The 16,758-nt window shown below is 41.4% G+C and overlaps 3 protein-coding genes across 4 annotated transcripts; 2 read left to right on the top strand and 1 right to left on the bottom strand.

Moving 5' to 3' along the window:
* Positions 1–662: 662 nt before the first annotated feature.
* ift52 (intraflagellar transport 52 homolog (Chlamydomonas)) lies at positions 663–7,133 on the top strand. The gene is made up of 14 exons (XM_048255007.1): positions 663–724; positions 1,029–1,175; positions 1,314–1,401; positions 1,659–1,788; positions 2,009–2,084; positions 2,175–2,246; positions 2,812–2,938; positions 3,043–3,126; positions 3,219–3,287; positions 3,394–3,548; positions 5,928–6,015; positions 6,250–6,358; positions 6,521–6,666; positions 6,778–7,133. Exons 2-14 carry the CDS (start codon positions 1,057–1,059, stop codon positions 6,820–6,822), a joined length of 1,308 nt encoding a protein of 435 aa, XP_048110964.1. The 5' UTR covers positions 663–724; positions 1,029–1,056; the 3' UTR covers positions 6,823–7,133.
* A 36-nt stretch (positions 7,134–7,169) lies between these two features.
* si:ch73-303b9.1 lies at positions 7,170–8,249 on the bottom strand. Of its 2 annotated transcripts, XM_048255006.1 has the most exons (3): positions 8,168–8,249; positions 7,327–7,986; positions 7,170–7,205 (listed from the first exon to the last, which is right to left on the bottom strand). In XM_048255006.1, exons 1-2 carry the CDS (start codon positions 8,190–8,192, stop codon positions 7,370–7,372), a joined length of 642 nt encoding a protein of 213 aa, XP_048110963.1. In that variant the 5' UTR covers positions 8,193–8,249; the 3' UTR covers positions 7,170–7,205; positions 7,327–7,369. The 2 variants fall into 2 exon arrangements, with proteins under 2 accessions (XP_048110963.1, XP_048110962.1); XM_048255005.1 differs by having other exon boundaries at positions 7,194–7,986.
* Positions 8,153–16,618, top strand: mybl2b (v-myb avian myeloblastosis viral oncogene homolog-like 2b). The gene is made up of 15 exons (XM_048255004.1): positions 8,153–8,753; positions 9,588–9,684; positions 9,758–9,829; positions 9,923–10,015; positions 10,263–10,483; positions 10,967–11,114; positions 11,293–11,352; positions 11,546–11,743; positions 12,404–12,706; positions 13,757–13,899; positions 14,540–14,639; positions 14,740–14,853; positions 15,037–15,147; positions 15,240–15,374; positions 15,650–16,618. Exons 1-15 carry the CDS (start codon positions 8,734–8,736, stop codon positions 15,776–15,778), a joined length of 1,944 nt encoding a protein of 647 aa, XP_048110961.1. The 5' UTR covers positions 8,153–8,733; the 3' UTR covers positions 15,779–16,618.
* Positions 16,619–16,758: the final 140 nt, after the last annotated feature.

Raw genomic sequence — 16,758 nt, 5'->3', positions numbered from 1 at the left:
GCTTACTCACATTCATCATAGGAGGGGACTTTCTTTCAAAGCCAGTGATGGTTCGGTCCTTTCCACACTCGTGCTGGATCACCCTCCAAGAAATCAGCTTCAACTCTGTCTCTATAGCGCCGCTTAGCATCTTTAATTGCACTACGTAAACTATAAGATGCTGCTTTGTAATCCGTCATATCCCGAAATAAGCCCAGCATTATAAGTCATGGTGCGTGTCTTTAATGCCGTTCTCACTTCTCTATCCACCCATGGTTTCTGGTTAGGGAAGCTTCGGATACATAGTTGGGATGATGGAATCAGTTGCATATTGATGTAACTCAATGATACTTCGGTAAACTCATTGATGTCAGCAGAGTTCGTCTTTGAACATCTCCCAGTCAACGTTGCTAAGGGCGTCCTGTAGCCTGGCTTCCGATTGGTCAGAGCATATTGTATATTGGAGATTTTTATGATGATTATAATGATCCTTTTAAGCAATATAGGCCTTCCACCTGGTACCAACTCTAGGCTATTTAGATGTAGGCCTAGCCTTAACGTTAATTCCAAACATCAACTCTGCCTTTCGCCTAGAATGCTATGCTTCTCAGTTCTCACCTGGTTCTCACACATCTTTGAGCTCAGTGGTTGCTAGGCTCAAGCGCCCTTGGTAACTGTTGTAGCTTCTGTTTTTACCCACAATCCCATTGGGTGGGCAACTGGATCACGGTTGTTTCTGACATCGGTAGGCTTGCTAAAATTAAATTTGTATGCAATTTATTTTGTATTTACTGAAATCACACAGATAGGTTATTGTAATATAGTCTAGTACTGCTGATAGACATAGTAAACATAACCCCTTTACATTGGCGACGACAAGCTAGTTGACGATAGCTAGCTAGCTAGTGGATAGATAGCTGTAACGTTAACAAGTTACTTGGAAAGGCCTTGCTTGCTTGCATGTAACGCTAACGATAGACTATAATGTAAAATCTCCTCGCCAGCTAACTGTGGTATGTGAAAAAACGTAAGTGTCGATTTCTCTATAGCATATGTATATGATATCCACGGTCGAGAATGGATAAAGACCAGCGCAACAGCGTTGCTTTTAATGCATCGAAAAGAGAACTATTCACCGCTAATTCAGGATACAAGTCTCTTCAGAAGAGACTTCGGGTACAGTGGAAGATACAAAGGTAAGTCGACTTCACTGTTTGATAGGCAGTGAGAAATTATGAGACGGTGAAAATGCTTTACTTTCAAACTGACATTGACTGTACTGCTCAAAATGCTGAATACGTATATCCTTACCATACGATTGGTTCATCTGACAGTATAAAAGATGAGCTTACCCAGGAGAAACTTATGGGCACTAAGCTATGGATCACTGCGGGACCAAGAGAGAAGTTCACTGGATCTGAGGTATCTGTATGTATGTATGTATGTATGTATGTATGTATGTATGTATGCTGTGGTCTGTATATGTATGTCTGATTCTGTCTGTCCGTCCGTGTGGGTATAATTGTGAATGATAGATGTTGAGACACAACACAATCATCTTTTACACAGTTGTCTGACAACTGTCTTCGACCCCCGCGACATATTCTGAAAGTACACCATCCCTGATTTGGTGTTAGTGCAATGTAGGATTTATTTTTACTTACTCTGTGTTTGTTTAGTTTGAAGTCCTCAAGCATTATCTGGATGGCGGTGGGAATATCCTTGTGATGTTGGGAGAAGGAGGGGAAACCAGATATGACACTAACATCAACTTTCTCCTAGAGGAGTATGGGATCATGGTTAACAATGGTGAGCATCAGACATTGTGTCTTGAAAATACGGAACTGCTGACATAGCTATTTTTCATGGGTTCATAAATGGCAGTGTTTGCTCAGTGTTTTAATAGATAGATGGAAGGAGAAACTGCTGTCACACATTTGTTTACCCTTCACAGTTCACACATTATCTTTACACATTTATTAGGCTGACTACCATGTCTCTTGCTGTATTTCTCCGATCACTTTTACAGATGCTGTGGTGAGGAATGTTTATTACAAATATTTTCACCCCAAAGAAGCATTAGTGTCCAATGGCGTTTTAAACAGGTTTGTGCACAATTATAATAATTTTAGGGACATTTATGGATTTTGTTTGTTTGTTGATTGATGTTTGTAAACTTTCTGTTTCTTTTCTAGAGAGATCAGTAGAGCTGCTGGCAAAACTGTTACAGGTGTCATTGATGATGAAAGTGCTGGAAACAATGCACAGTAAGGCTTTATGTCCTATAGTAAAGCGCCATCATCTGCCATCATCTGTCCTCTTTATGTTGCTACTCCATCAAATGCAAGCATCTGAGATTTATAGCCATTAATACTTTGCCAACCTCACCCATGTGTATTATAGCACAGACATGATAGATAGATAGATACTTTTTGATCTCCAAGGAGAAATTCAAGAATGATTCATGATGTTGTGCACATGTGTTAAGGGCCGTTCACACCAGGAACTATAACAATAACTATAACCATAACGATAAAAGCGTCCACACTGGCCACCGATAAGCAAAGTCTCTCCTTGTGTTAATGAATGTGATGGCTAAAATGTGATGGGTTCTGATTGGCTGTTAGCTTTTTATCGTTCTCAAAATCGGTCTGAAAGTTATCCCCAAAGATATCATTATTCATGTCATTATTGTTATAGTTTATGTGTGAACGTCATCATTCATATTAACAAGAACAATATATTTTTTATAGTTATTGTTCTTGGTGTGAACGGCCCTTTAATCGTGAGTAGGATCTGCAGTGTAATGACACACCGCTGTCTTGTCCACAGGGCCCTTACCTTCGTCTACCCATATGGAGCCACACTGAGTGTAATGAAACCTGCTGTGGCTGTGCTTTCCACTGGCTCTGTCTGCTTCCCCCTGAACCGACCTGTTCTGGCGTTCTACAGACCCAAGGTAAACAGGAGCCAGGCTTAGCAACCTGGCTAAAAAAAATCTCATGATTCCTTTAAGTGCTAAGAACAGATATGACCCACGGCAAATCTCTATTTCTTTCAAAGGATGGAGGAAAACTGGCAGTGTTGGGCTCCTGTCACATGTTCAGTGACCAGTACCTTGACAAGGAGGAGAACAATAAAATAATGGTGAGTGTTCAGTTATCATTTCCAGTTTTTGGCCATCTAGAAAACGTAGTGATTCTGTGTTCACATAATAAGCACTCTTCTTTGTGCTGCAGGATGTTGTGTTCCAGTGGTTGATGACGGATAATATTCACCTGAATCAGATAGATGCTGAGGACCCAGAGGTGTGTGAAAGTTGGTAGCGATGGGGGTAGTAGCTTATTTCATTGCTATAAAGACAAGTAAGTGACTTTGTGTGTTCAATGTTTATGCTGCTTTTGTTTTGCCCAGATCACAGACTACACCATGTTACCCGACACAGGATGTCTGTCTGAGAGACTACGGGTGTGCCTTCAGGAGGGAGATGAAAATCCACGTGACTTCACTTCCCTGTTTGACATGTCACTGATGAAGCTGTCAACAGACACCCTGCCTCGTGTCATCAGGTTAGAGCCGGTTTATTGCAGCCCTCAGCAGGGAAAAAAGGGCAAAACTCCATAGGCTTGACATATGAATAATTTCAGACTGTCTGGTTGGACCTGTTCCTCTATTAACAAGGACAAGAAGGGTCATGTATTAACACTGAAGGGGTCACTAAATTCAGACCGGCACAGACTGACTATTATTGTAGACACCGCCATCTTGTGAGAAGATAGTTCATAGCTCTTCTGCTGTTGCCCAAGTGTACGCCATACATACATACATATAAAATCAATGATTAATCTAATGACAAAGTGGTTTACAACATGCACCAATCAGCCATGACATTATGACAACTGATAGGGGAAGTGAATAACACTAATTATCTTGTTATTATGGTACTTGTCAAGGGATGGATATATTATATTAGACAGCAAGTTAACATTTTGTCCTCAAAGTTGATGTGTCCCGATCAGGCTAACAGCCAGGCTTAGTTAATTGTAATGTTACTTACGATGTCTTATCGGTTCAGCCAGCTGTCACTCCGATCAGACCTCCATGTGTTTTTTAAGAACTTTATTCCATGTATGTATACTATTTGCAAAACACCACAGATGGTCCACATAATCCCCTATGGTTAGCATTTTAATTGTCATAGTTATTTTATAATTATTTATTTACACAGTTGTTGCTTGCTTCTTTTGTTGATAGACGTTTGATGAATAGCCTACTGCAGTAGTTGACTGGAAATGGAGGGCATATTTTCAAAGGTGTTTTCAATGAATTCAGTGATAAAGTCAGATATAGTCTTTGTGTTTTTTAATAGTGGCGTGCTCTTTTTGCAATGACGTGCTGCATACGTAAATGTGTATTCAGTTGGTCCACCCAGCCTACTCTCCCTGTTTTACATAAACAGCCGTGTTTTCCCAATCAAAAAGGAAAAAAACTTTATTCCTTTCTTAGTCTATATCAAAAGCTTTTGTTCACTTGTTGTGTGAATGACGCTATTTTCTTCATCTTTTTTTTATTCCAACTGATTTTTTTTTTTTTTTTAGGAAAGACAAGAACAGACACATCCTTAATTACATACATCTGGAAAAAAACAACTGAAACAGCATTGGATACCTTTAAGAGCCGCTTAGCCTAATTTTTTTTAAATTTGGTGTTCTTATTCTGGGCCCCATATGTACTCACATCTCCTAAACTGCAGGTGTCGTTTTTCACATATGATGAACCTGTCAAATACTGTAGTTTAACAGTTCCATCGTTTTCCTTTGGTAGCCACTTCTTTCAAACTTCTTGGACCCAGTTAATCACTTGCAGGTACATTGATTTAGCTTGTTATATAGGTCCACAGTATCAATCCTCATCACAAGGGGTCAGCACTTATCACTGTTGAATTATTATTTTTGTTAAGGGAAAAAAGGGTCTTAGCTGTGTAATTTGGGTCAGGCGACAAGGTTAGCTCCATGATTCCATACTGTAATTAAGTCAAGTCAAGTCGGCTTTTATTGTCAATTTCTTTACATGCACTGGTCATACAAAGAATTGAAATTTCGTTTCTTACTTTCCCATGCAGACATAGGAATACTTTAAATACAGACATAGACATACTATAGACATAGCCATAGACAATAAACATTAAATTAAAGTGCAAGACTGAAATATAGAACATGTATGTATCAAAATAGAAATATAGGACATATATATAAAAAAAAATAGAGGTAGTTGTGTTGTATATTTATATAGTCTTAACAGTTACATGAAGTTTAAACTTGTGCTTGTGTGACCTGTATATTTACATTGATATGCAGTATGCAGTAATTTCAAGTATATCAGGCTTGATGTGAAGCAGCAACATGTTAGGGCCGCAGTCACAGTGCAGTTCCACAGGGCGGTGTTGGGGGGGGGGGGGTTAGGGCAGACAGGATCCTAGTTTCCTGGGTTCCTGGCTGGGTGGGGGGGGGCTGTCAGTGATGGGAGAGTGGGTAGAGTGTTAAGCATCCTGATTGCTTGGTGGATGAAGCTACTTGCCAGTCTGGTGGTGCGGGAGCGGAGGCTCCTGTACCACTTTCCAGAGGGCAGGAGGCTGAACAGTTCAGGTGCAGGGTGGGTTGTATCCTTGACAATCATTAGTGCTTTGCGGGTGAGGCGGGTGGTGTAAATGTCCTGCAGGGAGGGGAGTGGTGCTCCAATGATCCTCTTAGCTGTGTTAACAGTGCGCTGGAGGGTCTTCCTGTTCATATGACAATTCATATGTATCCTCTTAAACCATTTTCTGCATCTGCTGTAAGTTTTGTAGAATTGGACAGCTCAAAACTTTAACAGACTTTGCTGGGGTGGTCGCCTGTGATGGTCTGTAAATCTGTGAATATTTCAATGAAACTTTTTTTTTTTTGTTGCAGCTCCTACAAGCAGCTCCATGTGAAACATGAGCAGCTCCAGCTGATTCAGCCTCAGTTTGAAACACCCCTGCCTGCTCTTCAACCAGCAGTAAGCAAACTTCACAACGTTAGGCTCACTCACAAATTTGTTATATTTCTTAAACAGTGATTCACGCATGCCAAACAAACAGTTACTTTTTTTTGACATAGTACTGCTAAATCCAAGAGGGTTGTTAAACAGCACACAAGCCACAATGGCGTAATTGAAAGCGAAAACAAAGGAGGCTAAGAAGCCCTGCAGATGATCTCTGTAGAGTGGTTGTGAGAATTCCTCCCTGTGCAGGTCTTTCAGCCGGCCTTCAGAGACCTTCCACCTCCCATGCTTGACCTCTTTGACCTTGATGAGACATTTTCTTCTGAGAAAGTGAGACTGGCTCAGCTCTCAAACAAATGTGAGTGCAGCACTCCTAGTAATCTGAGCAGCTACAGTGCTAGAGAAATACCCGCATAGTTTCCCAAGCCCTTTTCCCTGTGGCTGAGCAGTAATTGTACTATGCAATAGTATTATGGTCATAACTTAATACTGTATCTCTTTGGATCATCCATACTCCCAGGCACAGATGACGATCTGGAATTTTATGTGCGCAAGTGTGGGGACATCCTTGGTGTGACTGGAAAGCTGGATAAGGATCACAGAGATGCAAAGCACATACTTGAGCACATTTTTTTTCAGGTGGTGGAGTTCAAGAAACTCAATCAGGTGAGTGAAGCTGATCAGGAATACCCATACAATTACAAGTAACAGTGTAGAGGCTTAGCATTTAATTACCAAACAGGTTAAAACTGAGGTCTTTTTTTTATACTTCAAAAGGAGCACGATATCGACACTACAGATGTGAGATTTTCACCTCTCTGATGGCTCAGAGGTTATCTGGAAACCGTGGACAAGACTTAGGGTGGCGAGTGTGTACACTGCACTCACTCATCAGTCCAAACCAAACGACATTTCCTTCAGCTGTTAAAGTCTGTATATAGCAAAGCCGAAACCATATTTTCATGTACATTAATTGTTTTAGATCAGCATGACATGTAGAAAAACATGCAACAAGTCAAGGGCCTTTTCTACCTTTTGCTAAACTGTTTTCTACCCTTTTCAATGTTTAAATCCTATTTAATAAAAGACTATTAAATGTATAAATTGTATGCAAATAAAAATGCATACCAATACAGTTGTGTTACATCTCTTTATTAAACATTAGTTTTTAAATATTGACAAAAAAAAAAAAAAAAAATCACATCCTGTCAGAAAAAAAAAAACACACAAAAAAAAAAAACTTGATTAGAAGTGTTTACAACTTAATAACCAAAAATGCACAGCATCAGAAACCTCATTTCTCTTCATGGGTATTGTATCAAGTACCTGTTCAAGGCAGTCCGCTCACACAAGAGAGACATCCTCAGCATCATGACATCAGCCTCTGCTGTTCTTCCTCCTGCACTGAACCCAGTGGCAGGGTCTCCCTCCAGGACTTCTGTCCATCTGACAGAGCAGTGGCTGGTGGAGTGCCAGAACACGTAAGGGAGGAAATCTCAGCCACTGGCTGCCCAGACTGATTTTTGGGGCTCCAGGTCAACTCAAGCGAAGTGGACTCCAGTGCCAGCTTTGGGCTGTCGGAGATGGGATTGATGAGGGAGACCTCCCAGGACGGATTGGTTGTGGTCAGATCCACGCTGGAGAGGTTTAATGAGCTGGCCAGAACTGGCTTTTTGAGGAACACCTGGGTAGGTGTGGAGGACTTTCCCTGGACCCTGAACGGAAGCTCCAGGTTGTATGTATAAGGGGTAGGAGTGCTTTGCTGTGATACCAGTGAAGGTGAGAGAACGTTGGGTGAGTTTGGGAAGGATTCGAAATTGTTGATGGAGGCGTTATTGTCCGAGAACTCTACCACGATTCCCTTAGGAAAGCGCATTGTGGCTGCTGATGTCTCCATGGACAGGGCTGAGACAGAAAGGCTTTGGTCTAAATAAAAGCCTCTGTCCAGCTCTGAGAGGGACAGCCCCTCTGAGTTCTTACTGAGATCTGAGAAGAGAAACGCGTGTTAGCCTACACGAAGACACGTTATGCTTGAAATTAGGTGTAAAAAGTCTAGTAAAAGCTACCATCATAAAAACCATTCGGTTATATATGCTAAATCAGGCGCATGAAAGCGTAGCTTACATGTAATTAGACAAAAACAAAGTCTCTCACAAAAGGTTCTCACCAATACTGCTGTGAGCCGATGCCATCAGTGCGTAATCAAGGCAATTGTTTTCAGTAGGGTCTATTTATAGCCCACGGTAGCCTAATTATCATGAAGTAGAAGAACAGCGGCACTAAGTTGTAAGAAAGAAGTTGACACCGGGAGATGATAAACTGGAAAAAAAACGACTATAGAGCTCCAACTTTAGCTACGACTATGCGACGACCTTTTTATTAATATTATTTGTGTTAAATGTAGTCAAAACTGCAGCAATTTAGATGATGACTTGGGGGGAGTTGAGAGTTCATTCATTGGGCGTTCGCAGAGCTGCGTGCGCACAACTCTCCATGCGTCACTCCCGGGAAACCTGCGAGAAAAAGAAGCGCGAGATAAGAACTTGAGCGCGGAGACTGCAATGTAATTGTATTGTTGTGCTCTGTTATCAAAAGGGTTTGGTTGCTTTTGATAATAATCGCAAAGGTCTAAAATGTGCTAAACGTTACGAAACTGCATGCAGGACGTGGTACTAAACATTCGATCGTTGTTCCGGGGATTTTGGACTTGAAAACAGCTAAATAAGCGGGGAAATGTCCTGGTGGTCGCGCGGGTAAGTTTTAGCCTAGGATATATTTTTTTGCTGTTAAGCGCTCATCAGATCTCAGTGATTAGTTAGAACATGACATTATTGCATGTGATATAATATAGTGATATTTGCAATTGTGCTCACAAAAATAAAAGATCTATCAACTTAGCCAAGTGCGGTCGTTACAGGAATGAATGTAAATGTTAATTTAGCTGTACCCTACCTTAGCCAACAACAATAAGTTAACGTTAATTTAAAAACAATCAACAGCAATTGGTGTCCTAGAAGTGCAATAATGTAGATGTGCAAAAACTGTAAAACTGTGATTTTTTTTTTTTCAGGAGTCATTAACAATCAGCTAGGTTAATGCATACCAAAATCGCGATAGTGTTTGCTAACTTTAGTTAGCTGTCGTAGCTACTGATTGTGTGTATGGGCGATTAACAGGTCTATCCTGCTGTGTAGCTATAGCTTGAGTTTGTAATGTCACAAGAACTATAGGATTAAAAGACGTGATGTTTAGCAAGTTGCACTCTTTATGCAATTTTAGTTTCAGGTGTGTTGAAAGACGTTTCATGTTAAGATAATGACATCGAATGCTACCTAAGCAGTTCATTTTAATTACCGGTAGACATATTTTGCTTAAATTTTCCTATGTACTCAGCATACAAGCACTGATGTGTGCTTCGTGTCCAACAACAGTTGATGACACAAACAAGGATCCAGCAATCTGTTTATTTGCTCTCAACCTTCTCCTAACACTTGTAACACTAGGATGTGATGTTTGGTACTGTGTGTGAAGTGTACCTCTCACCCTGACACTAAGCCTTTTCCACTGCTGTTCTTATGTCCTTGTAGGGAGGATGGTGAAGAGGGGATGTGTCAGGACACGGACTCTGATGTAGCTGAGCAGAGAGACTGTGGGAAAGTCAAGGTGAAGTGGACCGGGGAAGAGGTACTTGCACTGGTGATCCCCCCCATTAGATATAAGGGTGTACATTCCAACTTACTTACTTGAATTTTTACAGGATGATAACCTCCGAGCCTTGGTTCAGAAGTTGGGACCAAATGATTGGAAACGAATTGCCAGTTATTTGCCAGTGAGTTATGTCTCTGCAATCTCTCACATCTTTGCTCACTTTGATTTATATTTCCACCAATTAACTTATAATCATCTTTTCTTAAATATTCAGAACCGTACCGAGCATCAGTGTCAACACAGATGGTTTAAAGTTCTTGATCCCGATCTGGTGAAAGGTCCATGGACAAAAGAGGAGGATGAGAAGGTGATATGTTTTCTTTTTCTTTTTCATATAATTTGTGCTTTTGACAGTAACTTGCCCTACCATGTAGTGACAGGTTTGTAGGCATCATTTTTCACTTTATTGTTCCTTATAGATTCTGACATTAACGTGTCTGTGACAGGTTCCCAAAGAAACACTGTGACTAAAAGGTTTGACTTGGCCCAAGAAGGTGATAGTGTTTTTGAATACTCTAGGTGTTTTCTATAACCAAACCACATTATTATTTCAGGTTATTGAGCTGGTGAAGAAATATGGCAACAAGCAGTGGGCCATGGTCGCCAAGCACCTGAAGGGTCGCCTGGGGAAACAGTGCCGGGAACGCTGGCACAACCACCTGAACCCTGACGTGAAGAAATCCTCCTGGACCACAGAGGAGGACCTGGTCATCTACAAGGCTCACAGTGTGCTGGGGAACCGCTGGGCTGAGATTGCCAAACTCCTCCCTGGAAGGTGGGAGAATTAGCTGTGCACAGTGCAGTTTTGTTGTACGGGTCAAAACGCCCCACGAAAAATGAAAGAAAATCCTTCACAACTTCACATTGCCAGTTTGCAACGTTTTATCAGTGCCAGCTGGGCTGTTGATGGTGTTTGCATGGTCTTTAAGTAGGTAGCTCACTAGTTTTAACTCTATAGTGCTGTGACAATTGACTGTAGACTATAGGTTTAGGATTGTGATGTTTTTTGGACATGTTGGGGCATGTGTCTGTCCGACACAACAGCAGCATCCTTAATTTATTTACTAGCAATATGTCGTATAAAATCTGGAAGATGTCACTGGACTTAATAATCACCAGCTCATAGCCAGTTAAACTCACCTTTGCATCCATGTCTCAGTGAGTGTCTATGTGTTATTGCTACTATGTGCCTGTGTTATTGCTACTGTGGTTGATACTATAATATACTACCGCTATAACGTTTCCATTTCCACTGTAGGACGGACAATGCTGTGAAGAACCATTGGAATTCCACCATCAAGCGTAAGGTGGAGATGGGGTACTACACAGGTGTGGACACCAATCTGAGAGTGACGCGCCAGACTGAGCAGGGCGAAGTCAGCGCTCATCACAGCAGCGGCCAGCCTGTAAGCTTTGCAGCTCCCTCAGAAACTCAAAAGCACATGAGCTCTGTTTTAGCTGTTGTGCTTGTTACCAAATCAGTTTTGAGCAAAACACACTGAACGCTTACCTTCTGAATTTTGGATTGTTTACTTGGTTGTAGACAACTGTCATTACTGATGCTGTTGTTTTTGTTGACTTCAGGTGGAGCTGTGCTTTGATGGTGCTGTGGACAATGTTAAAGTGATGGAAACTGTGCAACAGGTATTATTCACACTTCGCAATGATGTTTGGGTGTCAGTTTGAACTCATTCACACAGATCTATATTCTTGAATAATCCAACCTAACAAAGAACGTTCTGTAATTCTGCCTCCAAATACAAATTCCTTCATTTTATTTTTCATAAATTAGAAGTTATTTCTGAAAACTTTTTCATCCCTGTGCTGCCCCCTATAGGATATTTCATGTCCTGCAGTTGAAACAGTTCCTTTTAAGCCAGAGTCCCCGCCTTGCCGAAAAGGTGTGGTGACCCCCATAAGGGACTCGGACAGCGGTGGGGAGTCAAGCATGCACCAGTGGGTGGTGGACAGCTCTGGGTTCCTGTCTCCTTCCTCGGCACCCGCCCTTAAGGAAGTGATGGAGATGATGGATGGGGTATGAATATGTGTCTCACAGGGGAGATTAAAATGCTGTACTCATCTAGCTGTGTAGCATGATTTGTCTTCTTTAGGATGAAATAGATTAATTTCATTCTATGTTTAAATGTAGGATTCATACTTCAAACATGTACTTGCTGTTTGTTGAAGTAAGATATACATTTCAGTTTTATTCTTTCTATGAAATTCAGTCACTCAGCACTAAAAAACCAAGCCATATACAAAGACTATTAAATAATACTGTATTATTATTTATTAATATTATTAATAATATTATTTTCCATGAAATGTAGCCTGTACAAACAAATAAACAAAAACTTTATGGTAAGGGAGTTGACATTCATGACGCAGCATTTCCGCTCTGTGGTCTTATAGCCAAAGGAGTTCTGTTACATGACATGGCACAATGCCAGAGCCTCTATGGCAGTGGGTTTATATTTTTACCAGCATATTCCATAAAGGCATAATAAATGCATTACTGTACTCAACTCTAGTTCCCGTCTGCCCTCCATATCGCCACCTCCTGTGCTAATTCCCTCTGTATTGTATTTCTTCATTTATCATTTCCCCACACTCCTGTGCTAATTCTTATTCTGCCTATTCTCTACTGACTTTACCTTAATTTTATTTCAATTTCACATTCCCTGTTGTCCATCAGGACATGGAGAGCTGGTGCAACCTGGCTGACGTGACCTTTGACCTCCCCGAGGAGAGCCAGAGTTCGAGTTCGAGCCCAGGGGCCGGCCCCGATCTGCTTCAGTTCCGGCTGGAGGGCAGCGCCCTGCACGAGCTGAGCAAGAGCAGCCGTGGCGAGCTCATCCCCATCTCGCCGCGCGGTGCCACGCCGCCCGCCATCATCGCCCGCCACAGCCGCCGCCGCATCGCCGGCTCGCCTGACCCCAATGACTCCATGACCCCCAAGAGCACCCCTGTCAAGATCCTCCCCTTCTCACCATCACAGGTAGGGCTGCGATCATGGCCAGTCAGAAGTCAAAGCCTGCCACTCTGAGTCTCCTCTTGAAACTCCTGAAGGGGAGAGTAAAAGAAATCAATTAATCAATTCAACTCTCCCTGCTAAGCATGTGGTCGAAACATGGCAGAAACACGTGAATAGCCCTCAAATATTAACACCATTGACCTATACTGTAAGTAGACCCCCAGACATTATTAGCTGCTGTATTATATTAACCTGATTCTGAGGTTAGACAGAGCTCCAGGAGAAGGTCTGGGGACTCCTGATATAGAACAATGAGTTTTATAAAAGTAATGTCATCATGCGACACCGGATAATACCGTATTGGCCCGAATGAAAGACGACCCTGAATATAAGAACCCCCCCCTTTCAGCACTAATTTTTTTTTTTTTTTTTTTTGGGGATAAAAGCCGTTTTTTGTAGACCAAATCTTGTTTAATATAGATGCTAAAAAACACTTTGATTAGCATTGCCCATCTGATCCAGAGTGAGTGAGTTAGTTTTCCTTAAGTTGATCACATACTGCTGAAAAGACAGTAGCTACTCGAAGTCTGAGGGCAAGCGCTGGGCAAGACTTTTGCAACGCAATGACAGTCCATTGCGTCGCATCATTATGGCTAGTTTTGAAGTCAGTGGGTGTTTAGCTCTTTAGTGATCTCCAAAGTCTTCAGCTGTATGACCGCTCTGGTAATGGGCATTTCATAACGTTTTTCAGTCACATATTTACACTCTCCTATCAGCCTGTTGGAAACGGCCGCTTTTAGGACCACAGATCTCTTGGTCTCCATCATTCAGGATTGTGCCACTGTTGTGAAAGAAAGATGGTGACTGCTCACTTAATTCAAAACACCTGTTACAAAATATTGATACGATGCCATCTATGGGTTTTTCAATTTATTTGTCTTGGCCCCGAATTTAAGACGACCCCACATATTTTGAGGGGAAAAAAACCTTGTTTTATACATTCAGCACAATATGGTACTTAAGGCATGGCACACTTTAGTCCTCACAGTGTTTGAATCTGTGTTCTCTTTGCAGTTCTTGAACATGTGGACCAAGCAGGACACGCTGGAGCTGGAGAACCCTTCACTGACCTCCACTCCTGTATGCAGCCAGAAGGCTATTGTCACCACACCCCTGCACCGCGACAAGACGCCACTCACTCAGAAAGAAAACTCTGTGTAGGTGCCCCACACATCAGCACTTTCTGTTTTGTGATCTGATCTAAGCTATTGTATAACAGTTGTTGTAGATCTCTCCATGTGATTTTCTTAAGTATAAGTATATATATAAGTATATATACTCTTTTGATCCTGTGAGGGAAATTTGGTCTCTGCATTTATCCCAATCCGTGAATTAGTGAAACACACTCAGCACACAGTGAACACACAGTGAGGTGAAGCACACACTAATCCCGGCGCAGTGAGCTGCCTGCAACAACAGCGGCGCTCGGGGAGCAGTGAGGAGTTAGGTGCCTTGCTCAAGGGCACTTCAGCCGTGCCTACTGGTCGGGGTTCGAACCGGAAATCCTCCGGTTACAAGTCCGAAGCGCTAACCAGTAGCCCACGGCAATTCTTATGTCATGTCTTTTTGCCATGTCAATTGTATGTATGAATAGCATTTTTGATCACATGTAAATAGAAGTGTATTTGTATAAATAACTAAAGTTATAGTCTTGCACTACAAAACCCTATGAGCACAGTGAATGGCTTACTACATGCGCATAAGAGTCAGTCCTATACAGTATGCACCTTGTAGGGATTAATGTGACATTGTTTATAATAATCCCCGTTGACACCATTCACTTTATTGACTTCATAGATTTATCACTCCAAATCACAAGTCTAATTTGGATGCCAACCCCCGGACTCCAACACCCTTCAAAAACGCCATGGAGAAGTATGGCCCTCTACGCCCACTGGTGAGTCAGTAAAAATAAAAAAACTGTAAGAAAGTTTTTTCATGTGAAAGATTTCATGTCAAAATCCTAACAATTATTTTCTTTTCTTTTTTCTTCTAAGCCTCCAACTCCAAATCTTGAGGAGGACCTAAAAGAGGTTCTGCGCAAGGAGGCTGGGATCGAATTGATCTTGGAGGACAACACTCCTCCTCCTGAACTGAGGCGCAAACAAGCAGTAAGTTTGGGGGTGTTTCAGTTTTTTAGAAGTATTCGGTTTGTTTCTATACAGCTGTTATTAGTGTGCCTAAACATCTGTCATGCTTATGTATTTTCTCGATATAAACATATATCAAAATGCATTGCATATTGCTCTTTCTGTTGTCGCTGATTTCAAATATCTTGAAATTTTTTTCCTCAGCAACGGCCTCCGATGAAGAAAGTACGGAAGTCTCTGGCGCTGGACGTGATTGACTGTAACGAGTCTGCCAGAGTGATGCCTCACAAGCACATGCCTAAGATGAGCCCTGAGGTTCGCACCTTTATCTAAACATGCACTTAACAAAACAAAATACCCATGTGAACATCTGCATTATGCCTGACTATCGTGTTTGGTATTGATAGGCTGAGACGTCACTCTCTTCATCCTTCAACTCCTCCTCGTTTTCCTGTAAGAAAGACGACAACGTTCTAGATCAGGGATTCATCCTTGGGCCGTGTGAGAATGGATTAGGTTCTCTACCAGAACCTCCAACCCCGGTGAGCAGATCATGCACTTTTTTTCCCTAAGCAGGGATAGCTACATTGTGGAATTGTTCATTTGATGTAGTACCAACGCTGAGTTTTGCTGATCCTACATTTCAATAATGCGTTTAATCCAATTGTATTATGTAGACTAATTAAAATGAAGAAATGGCCATCAAGACTATCTGGCAGTCAGTATAGGTTACCTCCATGTTTCTTTTGTGTATAATTTACATCCAGCATTTACAGTATACTGCTTGTGTCCTCATTGTAAATTTGTTCACTCTCAGATGTCCCAGGAATGGGAGGAGGTTGTATGTGGACGGACCAAGGACCAGCTGATCCTGACCCAAAAAGCCCGACGGTTTTTGCGCTCCTTAAAAACTCACACCCCTAACCGTGCACTCATCCTGTCCTGAGTTGTCACTCACTTCAACTGATCTCAGTTCTGTCCGACTTGATTTTGTACTTTATTTGGCTCTTTATTTTGCTTTGTTATGTTTTGATGTCTAAAATAATCTGAATGCTTTTTGTAAGATAAATGAGTGTTGCTTAAATTACATGGACCTGTGATGCCCTGAATTAGCATCGTTCTCCTAGGAAGTCTCTGGATTGACTGTCACCAGCCCAGCATTGTCTTGTCTTTCTATTCTCATCTGATAACATAAGAACTGTAGCATCTCTTTTCTCATGTTGATTGCACCTCAAGTTTGCTGCACCATATATCTAGTAACCTACATGTCTTCACCTCAGTACTCATAGACAGTTGTAGAAGTACATTGAAGTTTAAGTCCCACTGTTAGTTCTGTAATTGCTCTTCTGAGACTGCCATTTTTAGGGATAACCAGGCAGATCTATCACACTTGAAATAATGCAGCCTTCCCATTATTCTTCAGGTTTGGTTTGGATCAGGTTTGCATCTTAGATTGTGAAATTTAAACAGTAATAAATCAGTGAAGTAGAAAGACTTTGGTCAGAGCTGACCTGTCTATGTGTGCTAGGATGCTCATACCGCAACAGAATCATCTACATAATATAGAGCTCCTTAATTTGTCAATGAACCCTTCTGGAAATTGTGTATAGAATGTGTAATTGAATAGGACCTTAAACTCAGGCAAACCTGTATTTCCATGTTAAGATCAGGGTGATGTATTCAAAGTATTTTAGTGAAATGTCTTTTATGAAAAAAGGAGATATGTTACAGCACCAACTGTACTTAATTTAAATGTAGGTCCTAGAAGTAATTAATTATCCTCAATTCTGTGAGTTGTTTGTATAAAAACATTAAAATCGTAATATTTCAGAAAGGTGTCATTGCAGTCATTCCCCCCCAGTCTCGGACCTAACCATTCTGACAGTTTTAAATAGGGGGTGGGTTTATTTTGGTGTCTACTAGGAA

This window comes from Alosa alosa, chromosome 10, assembly GCF_017589495.1.
Source record: "Alosa alosa isolate M-15738 ecotype Scorff River chromosome 10, AALO_Geno_1.1, whole genome shotgun sequence".
NCBI classification, from domain to species: domain Eukaryota; kingdom Metazoa; phylum Chordata; class Actinopteri; order Clupeiformes; family Clupeidae; genus Alosa; species Alosa alosa.
The sequence above is the reverse complement of the archived record's forward strand: the minus strand, read 5'-3'. Positions and strand labels throughout refer to the sequence as shown.